The 23,202-nt window shown below is 34.3% G+C and overlaps 1 protein-coding gene across 2 annotated transcripts in view; it reads right to left on the bottom strand.

The window, feature by feature from the left end:
- LOC118735829 (developmental protein eyes absent) overlaps nt 1-23,202 on the bottom strand; it is a 100,960-nt gene that overhangs the window by 21,647 nt on the left and 56,111 nt on the right. Inside the window, exon 1 of one of the 2 annotated variants that reach the window (XM_036465804.1) lies at nt 11,917-12,267. The exons of the other annotated variant lie outside the window; for it this stretch is intronic. Within the exon in view, the coding sequence (XP_036321697.1) occupies nt 11,917-11,988 (72 nt within the window). The 5' untranslated portion in view covers nt 11,989-12,267. Of the gene's footprint in view, nt 1-11,916; nt 12,268-23,202 lie in introns of those variants that run through there. 2 annotated transcript variants of the gene reach the window in all.

The following is a 23,202-nucleotide window of genomic DNA, read 5'->3' as shown; positions in this document are numbered from 1 at the left end:
ATACAAAACAAAAATTTGTGTTAATATTTTAACATCTTGGGATCGTCTGGAATCTAACCAATAACAACAAGCACCTCTGTAAACTCAGCTATAGTCAAAGGTACATATCTAAACGTACATTTCTTATAATCATTCAAACAAATTTAATTTCAAATTGAAAACACATTTCTTTGAAAATAATTTAAAATCGTACACACGGAAGAACCAAAAAGATTGAAAAATCATGATACTTTTTCTTTGGTTCGGAACCGTAGAATTTAAGACTAGCTCGGAACTATAGAAACAGGGATGCAGCGGGGGGCAATTGACACTTCCTAGGACATCGCCGTGTTGAATTCGCCAGTTGTTTGCATGCAAAAGAGATTTATCTATCTGGGTCTAAATGGCACTAGAAGCGCACAGCGAAGGAAGGATCTACAGGTCAAGGCCTTTAATTTGACCACGCATTTTGTATCGATATGACTTTTCGGCAAGGTGGCCAGATATTTTCAATCTAAAGCCTTCATAAACTTCTTTCGATTGACTCTCATATTTTGATATTTCATAAAACGTATATATAAGCTAAATGAATTCGACTTTTCAAACAAGTGGAAATCCTTTTCAAAAGTATTTTCAAACTAAAATCTTCTCAAATCTCCTTCGTCTAACATTGTGATACATATCGCGACCTAAAAGTGAAAAGGTGCCAAGTCCATTTTTTTAGTTAGTGTTTGATGCAGAATGACAGATAATGCGAAACCACATCTATTTTTCGTCTAACCTGAACAGTTTAAAAAAAATGGACTTGTCACCTTTTCACCTTTAGGTAACTATATGTATTTCAATTGACTGATGAATTAAGTTAAATTTGAATTTTCAAACACGTGGCAACCCTCCTCAATAAAGGTCAGAAATAAAGCCTTTTGAAACCCATTTCGACTAATATCCATCACTTAATAGTTCATTTAACTTATTAGATAATGTGAATTTTACTTTTTAAACGCATAGTAACCCTGACGAAACCTCTCAAAAATATTGTAAATTTTCAAACAAAAGATTTCTTACGGCTCTTTCGTTTGACACTCATATTTTAATATTTGATATATATTGTGTATTAGTTAACAAAGTTTGACTTTTCAAAGAGGTGGCAACTCTCCTTAAAATATTTTCAAACTAAAACCGTCTTAAACCTCTTTCGTCTGGCATTTAGGCCCGATTTCAGATGACCGATTTATGTAGAAATTTTTTATTAACTTCCACAACTAATTTTCAGATTATGCATTTAATCTATATTTAAATGACCAATATTGCCTATTTAAAAATGAGAAATACAACCCTGTGTTTGTACCAAACAATAATCAGCTCTTCAGTATAAAATGTAAATAAATGCAACAACAATTTCAAAGAACAAGCAACAGTGTAGCCAATTGTTTGGCATATTTAAATAAAGATGATATGAAACCCAACGAAAGTGAAATGGGATTTATGTAAATGACATTCCCAAATAAACTTAAATGCAATTTAAATTTTCATCTGACATGAGCCCTTAATACATATTTTAATTAACTGATGAATTAAGTGGAATTAGATTTTTTAAACATGTGGCAACCCATTAAATATAGCTTTGAATAAAGACTTGTTTAACGCTATTCGATTGATATACTATATTTTAATAATTCATTTAGCTTATTAAATAATTTATTAGTTAACTAACTTTGACTTTTCAAATAGGTGGAAACCCTCTTAAAAATATTTACAAACTTCTACTTTTATGAACTCCGTTCGTCTGGTGCCCATATGCTGACACATATGTTTTTATATTACATAATTCGCTTACTTCAAATTGAATTTGATGTTTTAAGCAGGTGGCAACTCTCCTACAGATGTGTTAAGAAACAAAGCTTTTCAAAACCATTTCAGTTGTTACCATTTTGTGATAGTAGGTTTAACTTTTTAAATAATTTTTCTAAAAGGTGGCAACTCTTTTTGAAAAAGTAATGCCTTATTGTATATCTACAGCCCAACCGATTTAATTTACATCCCATTTTTGAAAATCGAACGAAACGTAGGAAATATACCCATTGAAATACCCACCAGTCCTGGCAGTTTGGGACGAAACTTTAGTTTTGTGGTAAGGGCCATTCGTACAAGGAGGCCGCTATCATCACTAAAATCACCTTTGCCAACGACCAGGAGCGCATTCTGAAGGATGGTAGTAAAGTAAATTCACTATTCTCTAGAGTCGAAAACGGGCCATTCGTTTACAAGGCGTGTGCATGAAGAAGCAACTTGCTGTATTAGGCAACTGATTAGGGTAAAAGCGCAACCAAAATAGTTTACTTCCAAGTTTTTTGCACCATCTAAAGTGGTAAATAATTAAATTTCATAATAAGTGTGCTACATATATATGAGTACGCATGCGTTCATATATAGCACACTTATTATATGTACATACAAATGTACGTACATAACTATATAAGCATAAAGGTACCAACAGCCAGACGGTGTTAAAAAATTTCAAATTGAATTTCAACGGAGCAGAGCGAAATTGTCGCCAAGTCAATGCTTTAGCACTGCGCGTGCGCAACACCAATAGCCCCTTTTTGTTGGCTTCAAGTGTTTTGGCTGCAATGTTGCGCATCGAACGGCAGGAGGCATTCGACAGCTTGGACGACTTGAAATGATCGACGCAGCGACCGACCACCTAGTGGTTAATGTGAGAGAACGCAAATTGGCTGTGGAGGATGAAAGGGGATGCGAATATAGCGAACGAAGAAATCGCTCAATTTAGAGAGTGGCGCTTTTAAGTATAGAATAACGAAGTGAAGGAAAACTGGATTTAAATTTCAGTTATTGTTAGAATTTTTAGGTAAGTTCAAATAAAAGGGGTAAAAATTATAGTTAAAATCTTCTAATTTTTGATGCGAAATATCGTTGATTTTGATTTTAGCAAGGGAATACAAATGATTGATTGAATAGCGATAGCCACATTAATAATTGTATCGATAACGATATCGATAATAAAATCGGGATATCAATAAATATATCTGTAATTATATCGATCATAAAATCGATAACTATCTGGGTGTCCCTGCTGATAGATGTTGAGATCGATAAATTTTTCGATAATTTTATCGATTATTATATCGATAATTTTATTGAAAAAATAATAACGATGTGACATGTAACTATATCGGCAAATGGTGAAATCGATAAACACGTCCATAACGATATCGATAAATTCAAGGATAATTACATCGAAAACTAAACCACAAAAAATAGTAATTTATAAAATTTACGGTTGTTTTCTGTATTTGTATCGGTGATCTCACCACTCAGTGCCATCTCGAACATATCTAATCGCTTTACCAAGCTTTTATATGACTCCGAGCCCCTGTGTCCTGCTCCAAATTCACAAAATGGTAAAGTTATTGGATAAATTAATATAAACTTTAGTTACTTAATTGGCGTTCTTAAAACAATTATGCAAACATTGAAATATACATACATACATGTGTATGTAGTAGTGAATATGTATCTGACTATTTTCCTTCCATAGTTCGCATCTTCTGTTAGTTCCTACCTTTTCTTGGCATTTGTGTTAAACAAGAAAGTTCACGCATTCAAGCGCAACCTGCGGGTCAGTGCTGTTTCAGCTTTTAACTATAGGCTTTTTCATGTTTTTGTTGTAGGTACATTAGGGTGGTAGTTAATAAATCAAATGAAAGATTTTTTCTGTCTCACCCCTTCAATCGGTAATATTACGGCCACAGATATCACATATAAGTTTTGCTCCCGATTGGAGACGGTTAAGGCGTGTCGCAAGGGGGGTAAAGGCTTAATGCCTCTATGGAGACTGAAAAAATTAAAAATAATTTTTTTTTTCATTTTATACCCAATTGGGGACCAAAATTTATATGTAATATCTTCGACTATAGTAGCATCGATGTAGGGGATGAGGCTTAGGAAACCTGCTGTAAAAATCCTACATTTAAGGACCTCCCTAAGGCACCTACTAATTGTAAATTTGTATTCTTTCGGTTTTTTTTTTTTAACATTGCAGCTGATTCTCGTGTTTGTCACATTTAACTGTCAACTAATTTATGGCACAAGCGCACAAGAAAGGCACGTTAATTTAACAAAAAACTACATGGGGAAGACCAATACTAAGTATGTACCCGAAACCCTGCGGGCCAAGCGTAAGCGCAAGCGTCGGCCAAGACAACAACAACAACGCCGCCAACAAATACCTGTCGGGCATTCGTGGTTTTGCTAGCATCAAAGTTTTTAATTCCTTTATTTTTGAACAAAGGTGCATCCAAACCTACAGACGATATAGCCACATGCATAGCATACACGTGTGTGTTTAAGTATTTTTTGTCGCCTACTAAACCAATGTTCGCTGCAGTGAACTAAAATTCCTTATGCGATCGTAATCGCTTTTGTCTTTACGGCTTATGATTCTGTTTATTATTATTCCCAATTTCTTTTGGCGTCAAGATAGAGCGAGTATTGTGATCATGTTTTTTTTTTTCTTATTTCTTTTTTTACTAATTTTATTTTATTTTATTCAACTTTATGCTTAATGCTACTCGTATAATCCAGGCATTTGGTTTGTTTTATTGGTGATTCCATTCTTGTTGGCTTGCGCTGATAAGATCGATGTGTAGATCGCCAGAGAAATAGTAAGTCAGATTTTTTTCCTTAATTTTACGTTCTTTTTTAACCTCTCTCTCTCTCTCTCTCTCTCTCTCTCTATACGCTGAGTGGAGTTATTTAAATTCTTTAATTTTGAATTATGTTGCTTGCGTGACAACTTTTCTACCGCTGCTGCTGCTGCTGCTGCTGCTGCTGCTGCGTTGATCAGCTGCATTCCTGTGACATTGCACGATCACTTCACCGGCCCGGCCGCATGCGCATGCGTGGTGAGTTTACGTTAATTGCCCGCCTGCAAACAACTCAGCTCATCTTCACGCAAATATGCCTTTGAATCTGTAGTTGCATGCATCGCACGCAAGCATCACCTCGAGAATTGTGTCATAAATTACAAGCGCATGAGCGTGCAGTCTGCCCAACTAAATGACTGTGAAGCGTCCAGCCACAACGACGTCACTAGCCGGCCTCAGTGTGGCGCGTAATAAGGTGAATTTCATGGGTTTTCGTTTTTCATGCCGCTTGTTTGGTTCTTTGGCTTCTTCGAACCCATCTTTTGACAATCAAAAATTATGGTGTGTTGAATTTTTATTGTCGCTTGATGATATTGATTTGTCGTTGTTGTGATTATTGTTGTCATTTTGTTGTTCTTTAGTTGGATTTCTTGTTTTATTTGCTTTTAACTTGTTTGTGCTGTTGTTTTTGTTGCTGTGTGTTAAGCTATGTTTGCTGCCTACTGCAAACCTCTTTTTGTATTTTTTTTTTTATAGTTTGTTTATTGGTTTTTATTATATTGTATTATGTTTGTTCGTCTACTTTTATGAGTATCTTTTCGACCTCTTTCGTATTGTTCGCATTGTGCTTGTTGTTGTGTTGCTTATTTTCTTTGCTCCTCGCAAATTGATTAATGCCATCATGTCAACATGTTTGAGAATTAGTGTTTTTAAATTTGTTTTGTTTCTCGTTTTCTTTCACTTCATATTTTTGGATTTTATCATCATTAAAGTCGGGTGCTTAAATTTTTAATTTACGACAAGATAATTGAGTAATTTTTTAGAGGTGTGCAAGGAATGTGGAATGAGATAGAGGAGCTGCCATGAGCTGGCGAAAAACAGAGGTCGGGTGTATTCAAAGCTCAATGAACTGAAGCAAAATAAGGATAAAACAATCAGCATTGTCATAAATAAAAGTGTAAATAAAAATTAAGAGTTTTTTTGTAACCCGAAAAAAACACGAAAAACAATTATTTAATATCGCAGTAAATATATCTAGTCAAATCAGACACTTAAATATCAAGTTTAAGCAAGCAAGCGCCTTATAAAAGGCGTTACATATTTTCAATAAAAAGTACACCATCCATTCATTAAGTCTATATTTTATATAAAATCTTCAAAAAATTTCTTTCAGTGTACCCTCAACAAGTAGCCAACAAAAAGCACTTTCTTGTAATTTATGCTCTAGTCATTTTCTCTTTCACATTCGCAAATCTCATTACGCAAAAAATTATAAAGTTTGTGCTTGAGCTATGCGTATGTAAGTGACTGCTGCGAACACAAATACTCGCTCAAACAATTTAGCAATTACATGTGGTTCGTAAAGCATTTAATATTCACTATTTCCAGACAATCGCCAACTGTAATGAGCTCATAAAATTTTTGTTGTGAAGTAATATCCAATGTGGCTGTGTCGATGATGGATTCACTTGGGGAAAATGAAGTTTTCGTAAAATTTATCTGAATACGAGCGTAACCGCATTGCCGACGGCAAATATTTTTGGTAATAAAATAACGATTTGTATAGGCTTTATACCGACTTACGACTTACTATAGCGCAGAGAACTATTTATAATAAGTTAAGCGGTTGCTCAACTGATTTTTTTTTTAATTACTCACTTAAGCCGCCTTTAAAAACTATCGACATGCTATGGCGAAAAGATCCTTCGACTCGGATACCGTTAGTGGACAACGATGCCAAGAGCGCCCAAGAACACAAAGTAAACCTGTCTACACCTACAGGGCAATTTTTTGTAAGGCAATTGAAGGACAGTAGACAAACTATTGAAAGATTTTGTTTATTCTGGCTCGAAGGTCTCCAAAAAGCTCCCTTGCCAACTTTCATGGTGAAAAGCTCTTTTGAGGGAAAGCAGGTTCAAGTTGTTCGCACTGCTCCAGCAGTCGTAATGGCCGGGTGTGAAAAGCGCTGGCATGCCATTCGATAGGTCCTAGGTTCGATTACTCGGGTAGCGGAATTTGTTTTCTTTATTAGTTTATTTTTTCCTTTTTTATTTTAAACTTTTTGTTTTTAAATTTAATTTTCCTATAATTCTTAGAATCTGTTGTTTTAAAGAGAAAATTATTTATATGCACATATTTTTTAACGTGATTTAGTTTTAAGAAAATTTATTTTTTAATTTAATTTTGTTGTAATTTTTAGATTTGATTGCCTTAAAATGAAGAAATATTTCTTTAATTTGATTAAATTTGTAAACCCTGTTTTTCTTTTTTTGAAATCGCTAGCCGGCAAAACCTGGGGCAAAGGCAAAAAAACGTTGCTAGAAATATACAATGCAATTAGCCGACCCGTACTAAACAATGCAGCGCCCGTGTGGTCGCCGGGGACCACCAGGACGCAGTGAACGAAACTACAGACTTGCCACCAGATGCCTTGTGATATCGCCACACCACCATCTACACTCTGTAAGCAATTCCTTGCAGGGTGTCACAGACATGCGCACCCGAACAGAAACCTGCTGGTACTAGAGGCCTCGCCAAGGCACATCAGAAGGCATACCGACAGGTCATAAATTGCATTCACAGGGAGTCAGTAACGACTTACACTAACTCCCGACCTGTGAATGCCGTTTTGGGTACACAACCATCTGACGTGAACGCGACAGAGCTTCATCTGCAGCAGGCTGAATTCTTACCTTAGATGCAGATGTGCCCAACTAGTACCCGGCATGCGGAGAGACACCTGACGACAGTAGACATCTCTTCGAATGCACCCTAAACCCCACTCAACCAACACCCCTATCCCTATGGACTAACCCAGTCGGAGTTGCACATTTTCTGGGTCTTTCGTTAGTTGAGCTAGACGACAGTGATTGCGGGACAAGCCAATATAGGTAATACTGCTAACACACAAAACAACAAGCCAAACCTTAGCTCGGCTACCCTTTAATACCCCGACGAAGTCAAATAGCTTGGAATTACCATAGATAAGAGACTAAATTGGATTTCCCATATAGACCAGCTTAGTTAAGCTCCCAGGCTTTACCGTATAATTGTCCGACCGATTGTAACCCTCGCCTCTATAATCTGGTGGCCAAAAACCTTGCCTTACAGTCGCTCCTGAGGTGGACTCCACTCCAAGCAGTATCAACTTCGAGGAATTTGCAAATGCAATTATCTGATGGTACTATTCAGAAGAACAACCTTTATAAAAATACTTTGGTCCAAGATGGATGGCGAAGCAGATGCGGGAGCCTATGGACCAGCATTAAACTATTGCATCCGGACAGTACTACACTTAGAAACGAACCTCAAACAGTGGAATAACATGAACAGTAACAGACGTAGAGCTTAGTGCTCAAACCACCTCCCGACGAAATACTTAAGGTGGTACCGGGGTGATCGGTACATAGACGGTAGGAGGTTTAGTGGGTTAAAGTCTCACATTGTCGGGATTAGGCTTTCGATGCTTCCTTCTCTGAAAAAAAAATGGGCCAGACACCTAACTCCATAGTCGCTCAGGACTAGGTACTAGTTAGCAGTCTCAACCTTTACAAGATCGAACATTAAAAGGGGTTTGAAAGCCGATTTAATAACTTTTCAGTTAGCCATGCGGCCATCAGGGCCCTATCTATTCGTCTGTTCTTATTGAACCTAACAGTTGGTTCTCAACGAGACCTTCAATTACAGAGTAGGTAAACTCAGAATGTAGTCTGTACTGGGAAGCGGTAGGGGGCTAGATGTTTTGGATATTCCTTTAATAGGAAAGACACGCAAACACCTGCGCTCTCACATGCACCGGATTGGCCTCACCACCAGTGTTGCCAGAACTTTTTGGACGAACCGGCTAAATTGGCAAATAAAACCGGCTAAAAACGGCTAAAATGTTTCAACTAAATTTCACATGTTTTATTTAAATAAATCACGAGTAAACACACTATTTCTTGGAGAGAAAAAATTTTGCCAGCAAGAATTTGCAATTAGGAAAAACATATGATTTTGGTACATGATTTTTTGTCGACGATAATTTGAATAAACCAGTTCGTTAAATTTAAAAATTTACAAACTGGAGCGATTTTAAAATGAAAAATGTTAGTTAATACTTGTTTACTTAATTAATTTAGTTAATTCCAATGATTTGAAAGGTACTCGGCAAAAACTATCTATTACTATTACTATCTGATATTTTGAGTGATAATTGTCTTCCCTACAAGGCCTTTTAAGACTGACCGATTCTCAATACACTCAGATAGAAACCAATACACATAAAAAACGCTGTAAAAATTTCCCTTCAATTTTAAGGCAGTAAAACAACGACCTTAAGTAAATATCAACCGAGGCCATATATTGACAAGGGATGCAAAATCACAGTTACACAAAAGAACTGGTCAGATTTTTCAGAAATCCCTTCAATTCTGATGTAAAATATGATGCCAAAAGACTGCAGATCTCCCATTTAGATGACCGGTCATATGACCGTCAGATGTCTCGTAGAATTCCCAGCGAGTTTTGCTTTACATAGAAATTTGTGCTCTTTTATTTTCATTTTGACTCACTTCAGTGTTGGTTCCTTTAATTCAAGTTGGCATTCGGTTTTTGGAATTTAAATAAGTTCTCAGCAAAAAAGTTTGTTAAAAAAAATACATATGTGTACATAGTGCCTGAAAATATAAATTTTTCCCTTACTTTAAACTTTTGGGAGTGGGCAAAAATTATGCTTTGTAATTTAGGCAGAATTGAATGTGCGCTATCTGGGAAGACAATATCTACATGTAATATTTATTCTGTTTGTTGGCCCTATATCCAAACACAATCTTTAATCTCTTAACAGTGAAACAATTTCTTATTTTCTTTCTTATTTATTTCTTTGCGAATACAACTTCACACTTAAAATTAAGACATTTATAAAAAACATTTTATGAAGCAAATCCCTTCTTCGTTTAAAATAAAAATAAGCGAAATCGGCCCAATTTCATACAACCCTGCCTGACATGAAAATTTTCTCCACGATAAGGCCAGTAGCCATTTCTAACAGATTTGGGGTCGCTTAGTCAAAAATGGAAACATATATACATATTTGAAATTTAAGAAAACAAGGCAAATAGCAAAATCGGCTAATTTTTTTCTGCAAAATGGCTAACAAATCGGCTGCCGGCTAAATCCAAATTTCTCCGGCTGTTTGCTATCGCAACCGGCTAAATCTAGCCGGAAAACGGCTAAAATGGCAACACTGCTCACCACCTACGCGGATTACCGTCTTTGTCTTGGAGGAGGAGGTGGTGCTGAAGCGCCTTATTTGGCATTGGTCATTCTAAGACTGCCTTACTTTAGTACTTCCGCAGTCAAATGCCTTATTTTAAGGAATTTGTCTGCCAACACATTATTATCATTTATTAAGGATACTGACAGTCTCTTGGTCCGTCCGCGTCAGTAATTATCAAACGGAATACAAAAGATCTTCTAGGTCGAGATATCCCCAGTTTCTGTTTTACCAAATTAATCTACCAACTAACTAACTCATTTCAAATATAAAGTCGAATAGCCTTCTCAGCTATGTAGCCTTCTCGAGTGTGTTATGTAGCTTTTTAACCTTAGATCGCTGAAACGACGAATGCAATTGAAAAAAATTGAATTTTTGAAAAAACTGTGGTACTTTGTCTCAGCTTTCATGTGCACTAGTCTTGAACCTTAGGTGACCCCTAGTTAGTAAGACTTTCCATTTGAAATTTCTTTTGAAGATTTTATCCCACCATTTTTTTTTTAACTAGTATTCCTGATTTTAACCTAATTGAAGTTTAGAATTTCGTGAAACGTTCGACTGAGTTAAATGTTTTCTCAGACGAAATTCAGGAACCCTCTTGTTGGCTGTGATAATAAAATGCCAGTCAATGTGATGATTAGCTTAAGCGCTCAATAAATTCTTAATCTTATCCCACGGGTTAATTTGTGTTGTTTTCATAAACGCAAAATGACACTGAAGATGTTACAACGCCGAAACCAGATTCTCTCCAAACCAAATTTGGCAATGGATGACGGATATTCGTACCGAAATACATCATGCACCCATCCTGCTGGAAACCCAACAACCAAAAAGGAAAAATTCACCAAAACAACTTCTCCAATCAGCGATAAGTACGTACGTACATATGTTAATGATAAACCTACGCACAGTGGTTCAAAACTGTCGTTTAAAGTTCATAATTTGCTAACGCCTTTATTTTTCAACCATTTTTTTTTTAAGTTAAACCAGTTAAACACGATTTTTGAGAGTTTCATTCATTATAATAGTTTTTTTTTTTATAGTGAAAAGTGCAGAAAAAGTAGCAATGTTGAAGAAAATCGATTCTCCTCTTCCAGTTAATAAATATTAAATAGTAAAAACTAGTTGATAACATTTGTGGGGTTCCCCCAAAACGAAAGAAAATTTCACCAGAAATATTTGAAATTTTATTAACAGAAATTCTTTAAGAAAAATTTTGGGTATGTGGTCTTATAGATCATTAAATTTTAGTACAATAAAGTCCAAGCTGCAAGTAGTTAAGAGTTCGCGTTGATTTTTAATTGCTACTTTTTCAGCACTTTTCTCAAAAAAAGTACAATAAAAACAAATACAATTCAAAAATAGTGCTCAACTGGTCTCTTGCTAATTATCAAAGTAAGCCTGAAGTAAATTACTGTAAATTCCAGTTTTGAACCACGAAAAGTGCGAAAGTTCCATCAAAGTAAACGAAAACTTATGAAAATAACAAATTTTCAACAAAAATCCAGTAATTGAAATTCACGTAAAATATTATGGCAACACCTTTTTACAATCACATCAGCTTACAACGTTATGAACGATTTATTAATCTGCGTTAAAATCTGTAATTTTTATTTAAAACTCATATTCGACAGTTAACTATGGATTTTCACTACAAAATTTAAAAGTTAACAGCCGAATGTGGGTTAAAACTCCACTATGAAAATTTCCCTTCGCCAGCAGTATTTAATCTAATTTATAAGCCGTTAAATTCATATTCAGGCCCCAATCTAGCATTTGGAGAATAACAAATACCTTAGGTTCAATCATTTTTTCGATTAGCCCACATCTTGGTGCCGAATAACTGTATGGCATTAAGGTGACCATATTCCAATGATGTTTCCCAGCTGATTTCTCGAGTAAATTTCACTGCCGGACTTAACAGTTCATAACACTTTGTCAAACACGCGAACACTTAAGAGGCAACATTTGAAAAACAATCTGTAATTTTTTCAATTTTTATAATACCGATTATTTCGACTTCTTTTTTTCAATGCTTCATTATAAGTTTTACTTATAAACTTAGTATCAAATTCACGCCCTTTTCAAACACATCTATGAACACAACCGACGAATGCACCGTTTACACCACTTTGAGTTGCTCGGTCGTACTGAAATGTCAAAGACAAAAGGAAAAGATAACGCCAACGACAGTGGTTGCTCGCACCATGGCCCAAAATCACTCGCACTTCAAAGGCTTGAGTGGCGAAACTTCACTCGTATTTTTGAGTTTGAACTCAAAGGCGATAAGAAGTCGCACAAAAGTTGATGTACTCCACATAGATGGGGTGGTTAAATGGCGGCGACTGCTGAGTGCAGCTGTGGTTTTCAACATTGTGTGTGTGTGTGTGTATTTGAGTTGGAATTCTTTTGAGTACTGAGTGCTTTTTGTCATTAACTCATAAACTGGTTTGCGACTTTTCTGCTTTGGCCACACATGCAAACACACACACACTCTCAAAAACGGTGCCTGCTCAACGGAAGGGATGTTACGCGAACGCCATCAACGCTTTGTCGTTGCTCAGGTGTTGGCGTTGTTTGCTTAGCGTCTATGGCTAAATGTGTATGTGTATGTTTGAGTGCTTGCGCCATGCTGCTGCCATATGCGTGTGAGCGAGCTGGCAACTCTTGCGTTTTGTCCGTTCGTTTGTTTACATTGTATTTGTGTTTGCTTGTGAAAGCATGAAGCGTGTAGCGCATCTGTTTCCATTACAGTTGTGGCTCCGCCCACATGTGCTATTAGATATACATATGTACATGTATTCCTTAACTATACGCACACAAACGTACACATTTGTTCTATAAAAAAAAAAAAAAATATGTGCACGTATTTACATACATACATAAATACTACAAAATAACTTTAACTAACATTTTTAATGTAGTTTTTTAAGTGTAAATATATATACATATGCATATGTAACTACATATGTATTTATTTATACTACCCCACTACTTTCTTTTTTTGTTTTTTATTCGTTAAGCCTCACAATTGGCTAAAGGCATCTATTGAGTTTTTCCATCTTTTTTAAATTTTACTTTCGACTGGATTGAGTCGATAAATTTAGTTTATCTGTTTCCACACACTACTCGTAAATTTTTTTTTTAAATTCGCGAATAAAAAAAATATTTAATCTTAATTTTAATTTAACAATTCGCAATAACGCATATAAATATGTACATACATACATACATTAGACCGTATCACCGTACGAGCAAAACGAAACAAAATTCGCCCGACACCCCTTACAGGGCGATTCTAACCACCCACCACAGTCTTTCGAAATATAAAAGCCTTTCGTAAGACAATTTTTAATTCTGGCACCTTTCGTCTTTTAGCAACCAGTTTTTTTTTTAATAAATTAAGTTAAAATACATAAGTATGTATGTGCATATATACATATATTTTTCGTTTTAAAACAATAAATAAAAGAAAATTAAATTAGAAACAGAAAAAAAGAAGAAAATAGTACTTGACAATTAAATTAGATTAAAAATAATTTTATACAAAAGAGAAAAAAAATTAAAACAAAGGAAATAAAAGATCTAATTTTTGAAATTATTATATCAAAAAAATTAAAAGGAAATGAAACTAATAAAAGAATATTAATTTAAATTTAAAAAAATTTTAAAAATAAAATATATTTCTTAAGATTAAATGAAATTAAAATATATATATTTTTCTTTTTCCACAATAAGTCCTAAAAATTAAAAAAAAAAAAATCACTACAAGAAAATTTTTTTAAACAAAAAAACACAATAAGTTCCTTACAACTAAATGCAATTAAAAAAAGTATTCTTTTTAAAACAATAACCACCAAGCCATTAAAGAAAATTAAATCAAGAAAAGAATTTTATTAAGAAGAAAAGAAATACATAAGATTTGTTTCTAAAAATTAAACTAAAATAGGTATATATTTCTTTAAAAAAAAAATTTTAATTAAAAAATTTGAATTAAAAAAGAAACAAGTTTTGATCAAAAATTAAATTAAAAATGAAGCTCAGCTGCGCCAGGTCTCGAACTCGTATCACGCGAATGGTACGCCTGTGCTTTGTTTATTCGGCCATTGCGACTGTTGGATCGACGCGAGCTAAATTATATACAAGAGTTTTCTCTCAAAGCTTCTTCGGAAAAAGTTTAAAGATTGTTGACGAGCTTTAATTTACCGAAATTCGGGTGATACGTTGGGGTAATAAATATGTATGTAGATCTGGTGGGTAAGTACCAACTAAAACCGGGTACTTCACTCAATGAACTTTGGGACAAAACAATTTTCTTCTCGAGACAAGAGTATAGATAAATCATACTTTCAAATCCGACATTCGCAAAAAAAAAAAGTGCGAAATTGCTTTACAAAAATTCGTTAAGAGTCAGTGGTTTACGGCGAACATTTTTCCCCGTCACGATCTAATGTACACCCATTTGTGTGTATGTTTCTATCAACTGTAAATTTTGTAGTCCACCAATTAAAAAAGTGAATTTCAATTAAATTTTAACAAGCTGAAATCAATCCGTCATTGATTGGCTTTTCTCATTCCATGGTTTAATTAACAAACCAGCAAAAACATAATTAATTTTAATTTGGTATATATATATTTTTTTTAATTTTTAATGCATTTTTACCGCATTTTATTTGTTTTTTCGCAGATGGACTTGATCACAGTTTTTAATGGCGCACGTATACATGTATGTATTAGAGGTTTACGCCGACAGGCTTTACGGCGGCGGCGTGGTCAACTTCAAAGAGAATCGGCGGCGGCGGCGACGCCGGCGCGTCTGGAAACGCCGGCGCTACTGCCCATAAGGTAGATTCCAAAGAGCTATAAGGCTTCTAATCTTATCATGTCATCATATTAAAATTCTATTTAATTCATTCATTGAATTCAAATGTTGAGTGACTGCTGCTGATGGATGGGCGAACAGAAGAAAGTGTATATAGTACATACATCAGGATTCCCATCGAAAATGTTTTTTTTTTTTTGAAAATTTAAAGACCCCACCCCCTAATTTGATTCGTTTTTATGAGAAATATTATTGCCTATTTTTATAGATTTTTTAAAGGCCATTTAGGAGGTCGCGGCCTGTCGATTTAGGTCAGAAAATACGATTTTCTAGATGCATGAGTTTTTGAATGATTATTTTTGCTTGAATTTCAAAGAATTTTTAAAATTTTGACCATCGATAATTTCCACAATTTGAAAATATGTAGTACTAACGTACAAAAAAACGATTTTCGATGGTCACCCTAATATACATACATCTCTATGTACTCTACAAATCCGGATGTACTATTTCCATTTAAAGAAATAAAAAAATTTAACGGTTAAGTTATTGTCGCTATCAATAAATTTTTGCAATAAGCTTATCAACCGTTATGTTAAATAACGGAGTTCTTACGATTTTTTCGGGTTATATATTGAAAATAAGGTTGGCCTACTTTTTTCCAAAAGTTTAACCAATCAACTCCCACCAGAACGGGCCTTTTTGACCCACTCTTTGAAAAAATGGCTTATAAATAGATAAATTTCCACTAATATATTAAGCGTCAAATTTTTCTAAGGAGAACAGAATCTAATGCAAAATAATTGTAATTTCTACCAAAAAGGGGGACTTTAACTCTGTGTAAAAAAATATTGCGATGAGCGGGAGCAAAACCTTCGTGGGGTTTGACCATTACTTAGGAATACTAACGTAATTTTCACACAGCCACCTGGTTCTTGTATACGTCTGTGGAACCCCAGAATAAAGACTTACGAATGTAAAAATTAGCAAAAATAGTGTTTGCTTTTTATTAAAATTCTGTTTAAAATATTTAAAAAAAAAACACACAGAAAAATCAACTAGTCTTTGTTGTATCTCCAATAATTGAGGAGTAAGATGCAATAAGGGCGCTTCTGTTAAAACTGCTTTCTGAGATATTGGCGTTGAAGTTTTTGATGTGTTATAACTTTCTTGTTGATGTAGTACATATGTATATAAAAAAGTATGTAGTATTGTTGTAGTATTAAAAAAAAATTTTTCTACTGCGGAAAAAATAGTCAGACTACCACTATTCGACCCTAATTTTAGACTGACTGTACTGTTATGTAGTCGCATCAATTATTTACAAAAATTTGAAATCATGAAAAACTTCATTTAAATTTATTAAAGTGTGCATATTTAAGAGAACATTATACTCCCGAATATATGTACATAGAACATTTGCTTAATTATCGATTTTCTAGTTCACACAATTTTCCACTAAATTTCTAAACGCGCAACAAAAAGCTTGTCGCTGCAACAAGAACAGCTAGACATACATACATAATTATCAGCAAAACAATTGCGGATGTCCGTTGCGTTAGATTTTTGTTGTTATTGTTGCTTTAAAGTGTAATTTGAAACTTTTCGGTGGCTAGAAATTAATGCAGCTTTATATAAATACATATGTATGTATGTACATTATGGTGGTACAAAATGTTTTTCCTCCAGCCACTCCCCACACCCACATGTCAAGAATAGCAAAAATAAGGAGAAGCGTATTTTTTTTTTATTTCGAAACGGATTAATAACTACCCGTGCCGCCGGGGCTTTGAAGTTTCCCATGTATTTTATGTAGGTTTGTGGTAAAAAACTTTGAAAAGTAGGGTTGCCAAATATTTGAAAATATAAAATTATTTAAAGGTCAATGAAATATTTAAGTTTCTTCATCAAAACTAAAATCATTTGAAGATATTTAAAAATATATTCGAACGGAGTTGCCACTATTCTAAAAAATAGAACGATGATTATTAAACATTTAAGCTTATTTAATACCACTATGTGGATGTCACACGAAAAGTGTACGCATAAGCTTTGAACTAACATGTTTTTAAATAGGCTTGCCACCTTGCATCTGTTAACCTTCTATTTGATACACATATTGTGGTATTAAGCAAGCTTAAATCTTTAATAATCATTGTTGTATTTTTTAGAGAGGTGGAAACCCCGTACGAAAATGTTTTTACATCTCTTCAAACGCTTTTAGTTTGATGAAGAAACTTAATTATTTTATTGAGCCTTTAAATAATTTGAAATTTTCAAATATCTAGCAACCCTTTTGTTCAAAATTTTTTACCACAAACCCACAGAAATAATCGAGTAAAATGCAAAAAAATAAACACATTCATTGCGCTGTTCGTGCGTGGTTATGAGAACATAAAAACTAAATTTTGAATATAACAGATAGGTTCAACGGTTATTAAAACACACTTAGTAAAATTTTTAAGTCAAACAAGCGGCGTAGTGTTATTTTTTAAAGACTTCTGAAAGGAAAATAGTCTCATTCGGTCAAAAAATATTTATTTTTAACGATTTTATAGCAATTCTACGAAAAAATTTATTTTCCCCATGTAAAATACATGGAAAACTTCAGAGCCACGGAAGCACGGGTAAATATTAACCGATTTCAAAATAAAAAAAAAAAACGTGTCTCCTTATTTTTCGTATTCTTCAGTTCTGTGGTGTGGCAGCAGGAAAAATAAAAAAAGGTTTATTTTCCTATGAATTTATGGACCATCCTAATGCACACACATTTGAACATATGCATGTATGTATATACACGTGTACACAATTCAATAACATAGCAAAATTATTGCAACAAAAATAAGAATAAATAAAAAAGAGAAGAATATCAAAAGTGACCACTGTCTATGCAAGCGTATTCAGTGCAAACCAAATTTATATACATAGGAGAATGTGGCAATAAATTACTAATAAACATTCAATGTGTTTATTTTTGACAGTTTAGCGTCAACGAAAAATTCAAAAATATTGCAAGTTGTTTGTAGCTTGTTGCAATTGAAATTTATTGTGAAAATTAGCACTTGCGTTTGTAATTAGGCGTGTCTTGGTTAACTGTAAGAATTAGTTTTTTGTTTTTATGGTTAAATTTTGCTGAGCAATTTCATGAATAAAATATTTGGGAGTGCATACGACGCAAAAAGATGTTATACGAAAGAGACGAATTCATAGAAAAGCTAATCAAATACATATTTATTAAAAATAAATAAATTAAGGAAAAATATTAAAAAGTCTTCGTTAACCCTTTCACGTCCGAAATTGCTTATAGGCGACATTGACATTTTGGTTTATAAATCTTAGTTTTTGAAATATTTTTTTCAGCGAGATTTCGTTGTGACTATTTGTGTACGACACACAAATGTTGCTGAAAGTGGTTCTGAAAAATAATACACATTATAAATTTTATAAAAGAGTTTAGGTTACGAAATGCATTAAAGAATACTAAATGAGAATATCAAACCTTAAAAACAGTTTTTAGTTCATATTGTAGACTTATAGCCCGTTTCCATCAACAGCATAACTGCATATAAGTTGAAAGCTGCTTAAAATCACCTTTTATCGACTTTCCGATACATTTCTCACAAAATAAATATTTCTTCTGAATTATTATTCTTCAAAAAATCTCATATTACACATACAAAAAAATATAAATGCCTGCTTCTGCATTCACCAACCACGCTTTCCCTTCCGGCTAAGCGCCCAAGCAGCAACAATAAAAAAATAATAACAGAAGTGCATGCAGCAACCAAAAAACACGCAGAAATGAGCAATTTTTCACAATTTTCTGCCAATTTTCATTCGCCACTGCGCAGTTAATTCGCACTGCGGCGGCGCAACTCTACGCCTCTTTACTGGCGTTTACTGGGCTACCACGATGAACTGTGTGCGTGTCTTCACTTTTACCTGCTGCTTGCTTGCTGGTGCGCTTGCAATTCGATACTTTTTCCAGTAGCAACCATAGAAACCTTTCAAATTGCAACCAAAAATTGTTTCTTAGGTACCATTTGCTGGCAGAAATTGTTAAATTATTTCCCTTTTTCTTTTTTTTTTTTGCTTTTTTCATATTTACTACCCGCAACATAAAAACTTGCCTCTTGGAAGTCTGAAAAGTGTCAAATGCGCTTCCTTGTCAAAAAAACCAAAAAAAAAAAAAATGCATTTCCTGCTTTTGGCAGAAAATTTCTCCACAAAATGTGACACATTTCTTTGCTTCAATTTAGGGTTGCAATTTTTCTGGCACTATTGGCTTTTAAGTTGCTCGTTAGCTGCTGAGTTACAATACTTTTACAACCCATGTTAGGCGCCCCTCTCCTTAAAGACGATTCTCAATTTTCACTCGTTAAGCGCTTGACATGTCAAAGGTCACAGGCAATATGTGACAAACAGCGACAAATTAGTTATGACCTTTGTGGAAATGTGAATTTTCTTGAAAAAAAAAATGAATTAAGATTTGGAAATTTTTTTCCCACACTTAACGTAAAGGGTTAAGAGCTAAGTTTTCTTAATTAGCAAACAATGGTCAGTTGACATTTTTGCTTGAAAAATATTGAGAGAAAATTTGAAATTTTCGTAATTTGTTAGAAGTTTAAAATATGGTTCATTATGTAAACAATGGTCACTTGACATTTCAACATAATATATAACTTTTTTTGAGTATTTTTTTTATTTAATTAGTGTGAGAATTTTTGGGAAAGGGTTAAGACGGGTTAAGGGTAGGCAGCCAGCTGGCATTAAAAATAATTGACATGGTCGGAAATATATTCACACTCGTTCTAAAAAAAAGAGTTGAAAAGACACGTTCAGGTCTTCAGAAATGATATATTGAAAATTCGAAAAGTGAAAAATAACGATATTCGAATGAAAATCTTATTCAAAGTGTATGCGTATGTGGGTCAAGTAATTTTACCTTTGCTGCCAATCTTCAGCTCTTTCCAATTGAAATGCCCCCCTATGTACTTGAATATTGATCCCTTCAAATATTTTTGATTGACACCACGGCACAGTGCGCATACGTCACTTAAGTTAAACGGAAGTGAAGCAAAAATAAAATAAAAAATAGGAGTATATACACATTTTTCATGGCTTCCATCATTATTATGTTCAACCCCTTTTTAGTTGGTTTTTGCTCCCATTTAAATAGTCTTGATTTGTTTTCAGTTCGAACAAATGTCAAAAGGTTGCCCCAATGTCGCTTACAATCGTTCTATAAGCCCCTAAATATCACTACGCGCATAGATCTCGTCACTCACACCTCAAACAATTGTTACACTCCCTCGCAAGCAAATAATCAAAGCCATTTTTACCGCCTCTCAAATGTGGTGCTCTTATCTTTATACAAAGTAGTCGTGGCAACAGCGACTTGTGAGCGAGACGTCAAACAGCCGGTGTTGTACGCTCTTCAACTAACGGTTGCGGTTGAAAATGTCATTACGGCTGTCAAAAATTTGAAAGCGTACAAAATGTTTCACCTCACAGAAGTGAATTTCAATATTTTCATAAGAAATAGTACTGATTCCACAAACAAAAGGTATAAGTGTGTAATTTTGACTAAATAATGAGAAAAAAGTAAAACGAAAATTTCATTAGAAACACTCTAGAATTGTAGGGAGCTCGCCACACAAACATACATACTTATTACACCAATACATCAGTAAAGCTGTCAAAAAAATTATGACAAGTTCATTTCGTAGCGCATCCTTTACTTATTTATTACGAAATTACAATTTTTTATTTTTATTTTTGATTTTTTTTTTTCTCGAAGTAAGCACTCATAGTAAATATGAGTACTACGCGCACAGTTGGTAAATCAGCGACAGCAAGTTGTCGATTCATGAGAATTAGTGTAACAGGCACACCAATTAACATGCGTACTGACATGTCTTTGATGTGACAGCTGTGTTGTCAACGTTTCTGTTGTGCACTTTTGTTGACATTCTCGCCGCTAACTCGCTTCACTAGCGCACTTGAGTATTTTACCGTCTGGTTTTGGCATGCTTACGCCGCCATATGTACATTTCTGCATACAGTGGAACTTCATTAATCCGGATATGGCCTAAAACGGCACTTCTCTAATTCGTAAAAAAATAAAAAAATAAATAAATCTATTATTTACCTTGTAATCCGGACCGTTCACGGTCTCGCTAATCCGGATTGTGAAAAGGTGTATGCGGTAAACAAAAGTATCCGACTTTTTTAAAATAAATTTTGAGTTTATATTCCATTACTTTATGCATTTAACGTTTATATTGAAGTCACTGTTATAGTTCATTTTAACATAAGAAATGGAGCAACAATTATAGCGTTTTTCCTCAGAAAATTTTTATGCCTTTGTTAATCCGGATTCCTCCAAAGTCCGCATGAGCTGGTTTTAATTGATTAGGATTAACGAAGTTCTACTGTACTAGCAAAATTAAGCATTCTATGGATCTATTTTAAGCCACACTGAGAAAAGAGTAGGCTAAATATGTATATATGTATCTATAACACAAGATATGGTAACTATAACCAAACTATTTTCTCAGTGCATAGCAAGCAATGTATCGGTAGAGGAAAGTGAAAAACTTCCCCAAGTTGAAAACATTTTTTAAAAATGAGTACTTTTGAAATTATTTCATGACATTTTTCGACACCCCATTGGGACACACCGGACAAGGTCAGAACACAATTACTCTCGGCATTCAAATAGTATCTGTCACTTTTGACAGGTGCTTAGTATGTATTTAGTCTGTTTAATTTTTTTTGACATTTATTATGATGCCACATTTGAAATGTGAAATTTATTCAAGCAAATAAGAGACCTTTATCAGATAGTAAATTTTTGGACAACATTCGATTCAAGTGATCGAAAAAACAGAAATTCAGTCATAACTCCGAAATCGTAGACATTTATTATTGTTCCGAAACATCTAGCTCCGTGGTGCTCAAGAACTTCTAAAGCACCTTGAAAAGCAGAAATTTTGCTTAATATTTTCACAGATGAACTTACAAAAATTTAAATTTTTAGTTATGTTCCCATGAACGCTTAAAAACCCGAACCGAAATAAGAGCAAAACCTTCGGGAGTATTTCCACAAAAGCGAAAGTGCAAAACAAAACTATCGATAACACTCTCAACGGGAATTATATAAGAAAAAAACCCTGCGGAACGTTGGAAGAATACTATTGGGAACATTTTTAAGAGAAAAAAAAACGGGAACAAAAGTCTTAGGAACTTTCTCTCGAAGAACAATTTGGGAACTACATAAAGTCACAGAAACGTTATGGAACAAAACGAAATTTCCGGAACGCTCAGACAAAGAACAAGACGAAGACAAAAGTCTAAGGAACTTTCTCTCGAAGAACAATTTGGGAACTAAATTCTCAAGAACGCTCTGTTTGAGAACGAAACGAGAAAAAGTTTTCTCTGAACTATTCGCGAAGACTGGAAGCGAGAACACAATTTTTCTCATAGCGCTGCATTAGTTTGAAATGTTTGAATATTAAAATTAATCAAAATAGAACTGAAAGTTAACTAGGCAAATTAAGTCAACGAAAGACTTAAGACACGAACTTTTCTTGCACAGAAAATGAAAAATTGTTGTACAAGTGGGCAGTTTATCCTAATAAACGATCTGGAAGTTTAAATTATCCAGCTTTCCTCTGGCTTAGAATTAACGATCATGGTTCTCAATGAAACGATTTTTCTTCCCAACAAGTAGACGCCTTCTTATCGTTAAGCGCTCAAAAGTTGTGTTCTTGTTTCGTTTTCTAGCAGAACGTTCCCCAGACTTATGACGTTGTTTCATCCTCCTTGAAAACGTTCTCGATACTTTCGTTCTTTACGGAAACGTTGCCGAAAGTTTCGTTCTCATATTGCTCCCGTTCAATATGCTCTCAATATTTCGGTTCCCGTTTGGTTCTTTTGTGGGAACAAGGGTATTATAACTTTGTTCAATAAGAATATAATAAATTTTTGGAAAATGGGCGTAGCCACGCCCACTTATGATTACATGTTTATATCTCGGTAACCACTTCACCAATTTCCCCCAAACTTGGCACGGTTGTTAACCTTCATACAACCTATCAAATGGCTGAAATTTTTTAAAATCGGACTACGCTTACATCCCATATAACGGTAATTTAGAGAAATATGAAATCTTCGATGAATCAGTAAAAACCGAAGCTAATTTATTCAAAATTTATGTTTGCAATAACTCTTTAGTACAAAATACGTTTATGATC

This window comes from Rhagoletis pomonella, unplaced genomic scaffold (assembly GCF_013731165.1).
Source record: "Rhagoletis pomonella isolate Grant_MI unplaced genomic scaffold, Rhpom_1.0 Rhpom_scaffold_00003, whole genome shotgun sequence".
Taxonomy (NCBI): domain Eukaryota; kingdom Metazoa; phylum Arthropoda; class Insecta; order Diptera; family Tephritidae; genus Rhagoletis; species Rhagoletis pomonella.
Note: the sequence above shows the minus strand (reverse complement) of the source record. Positions and strands in the feature narration are given on the sequence as shown.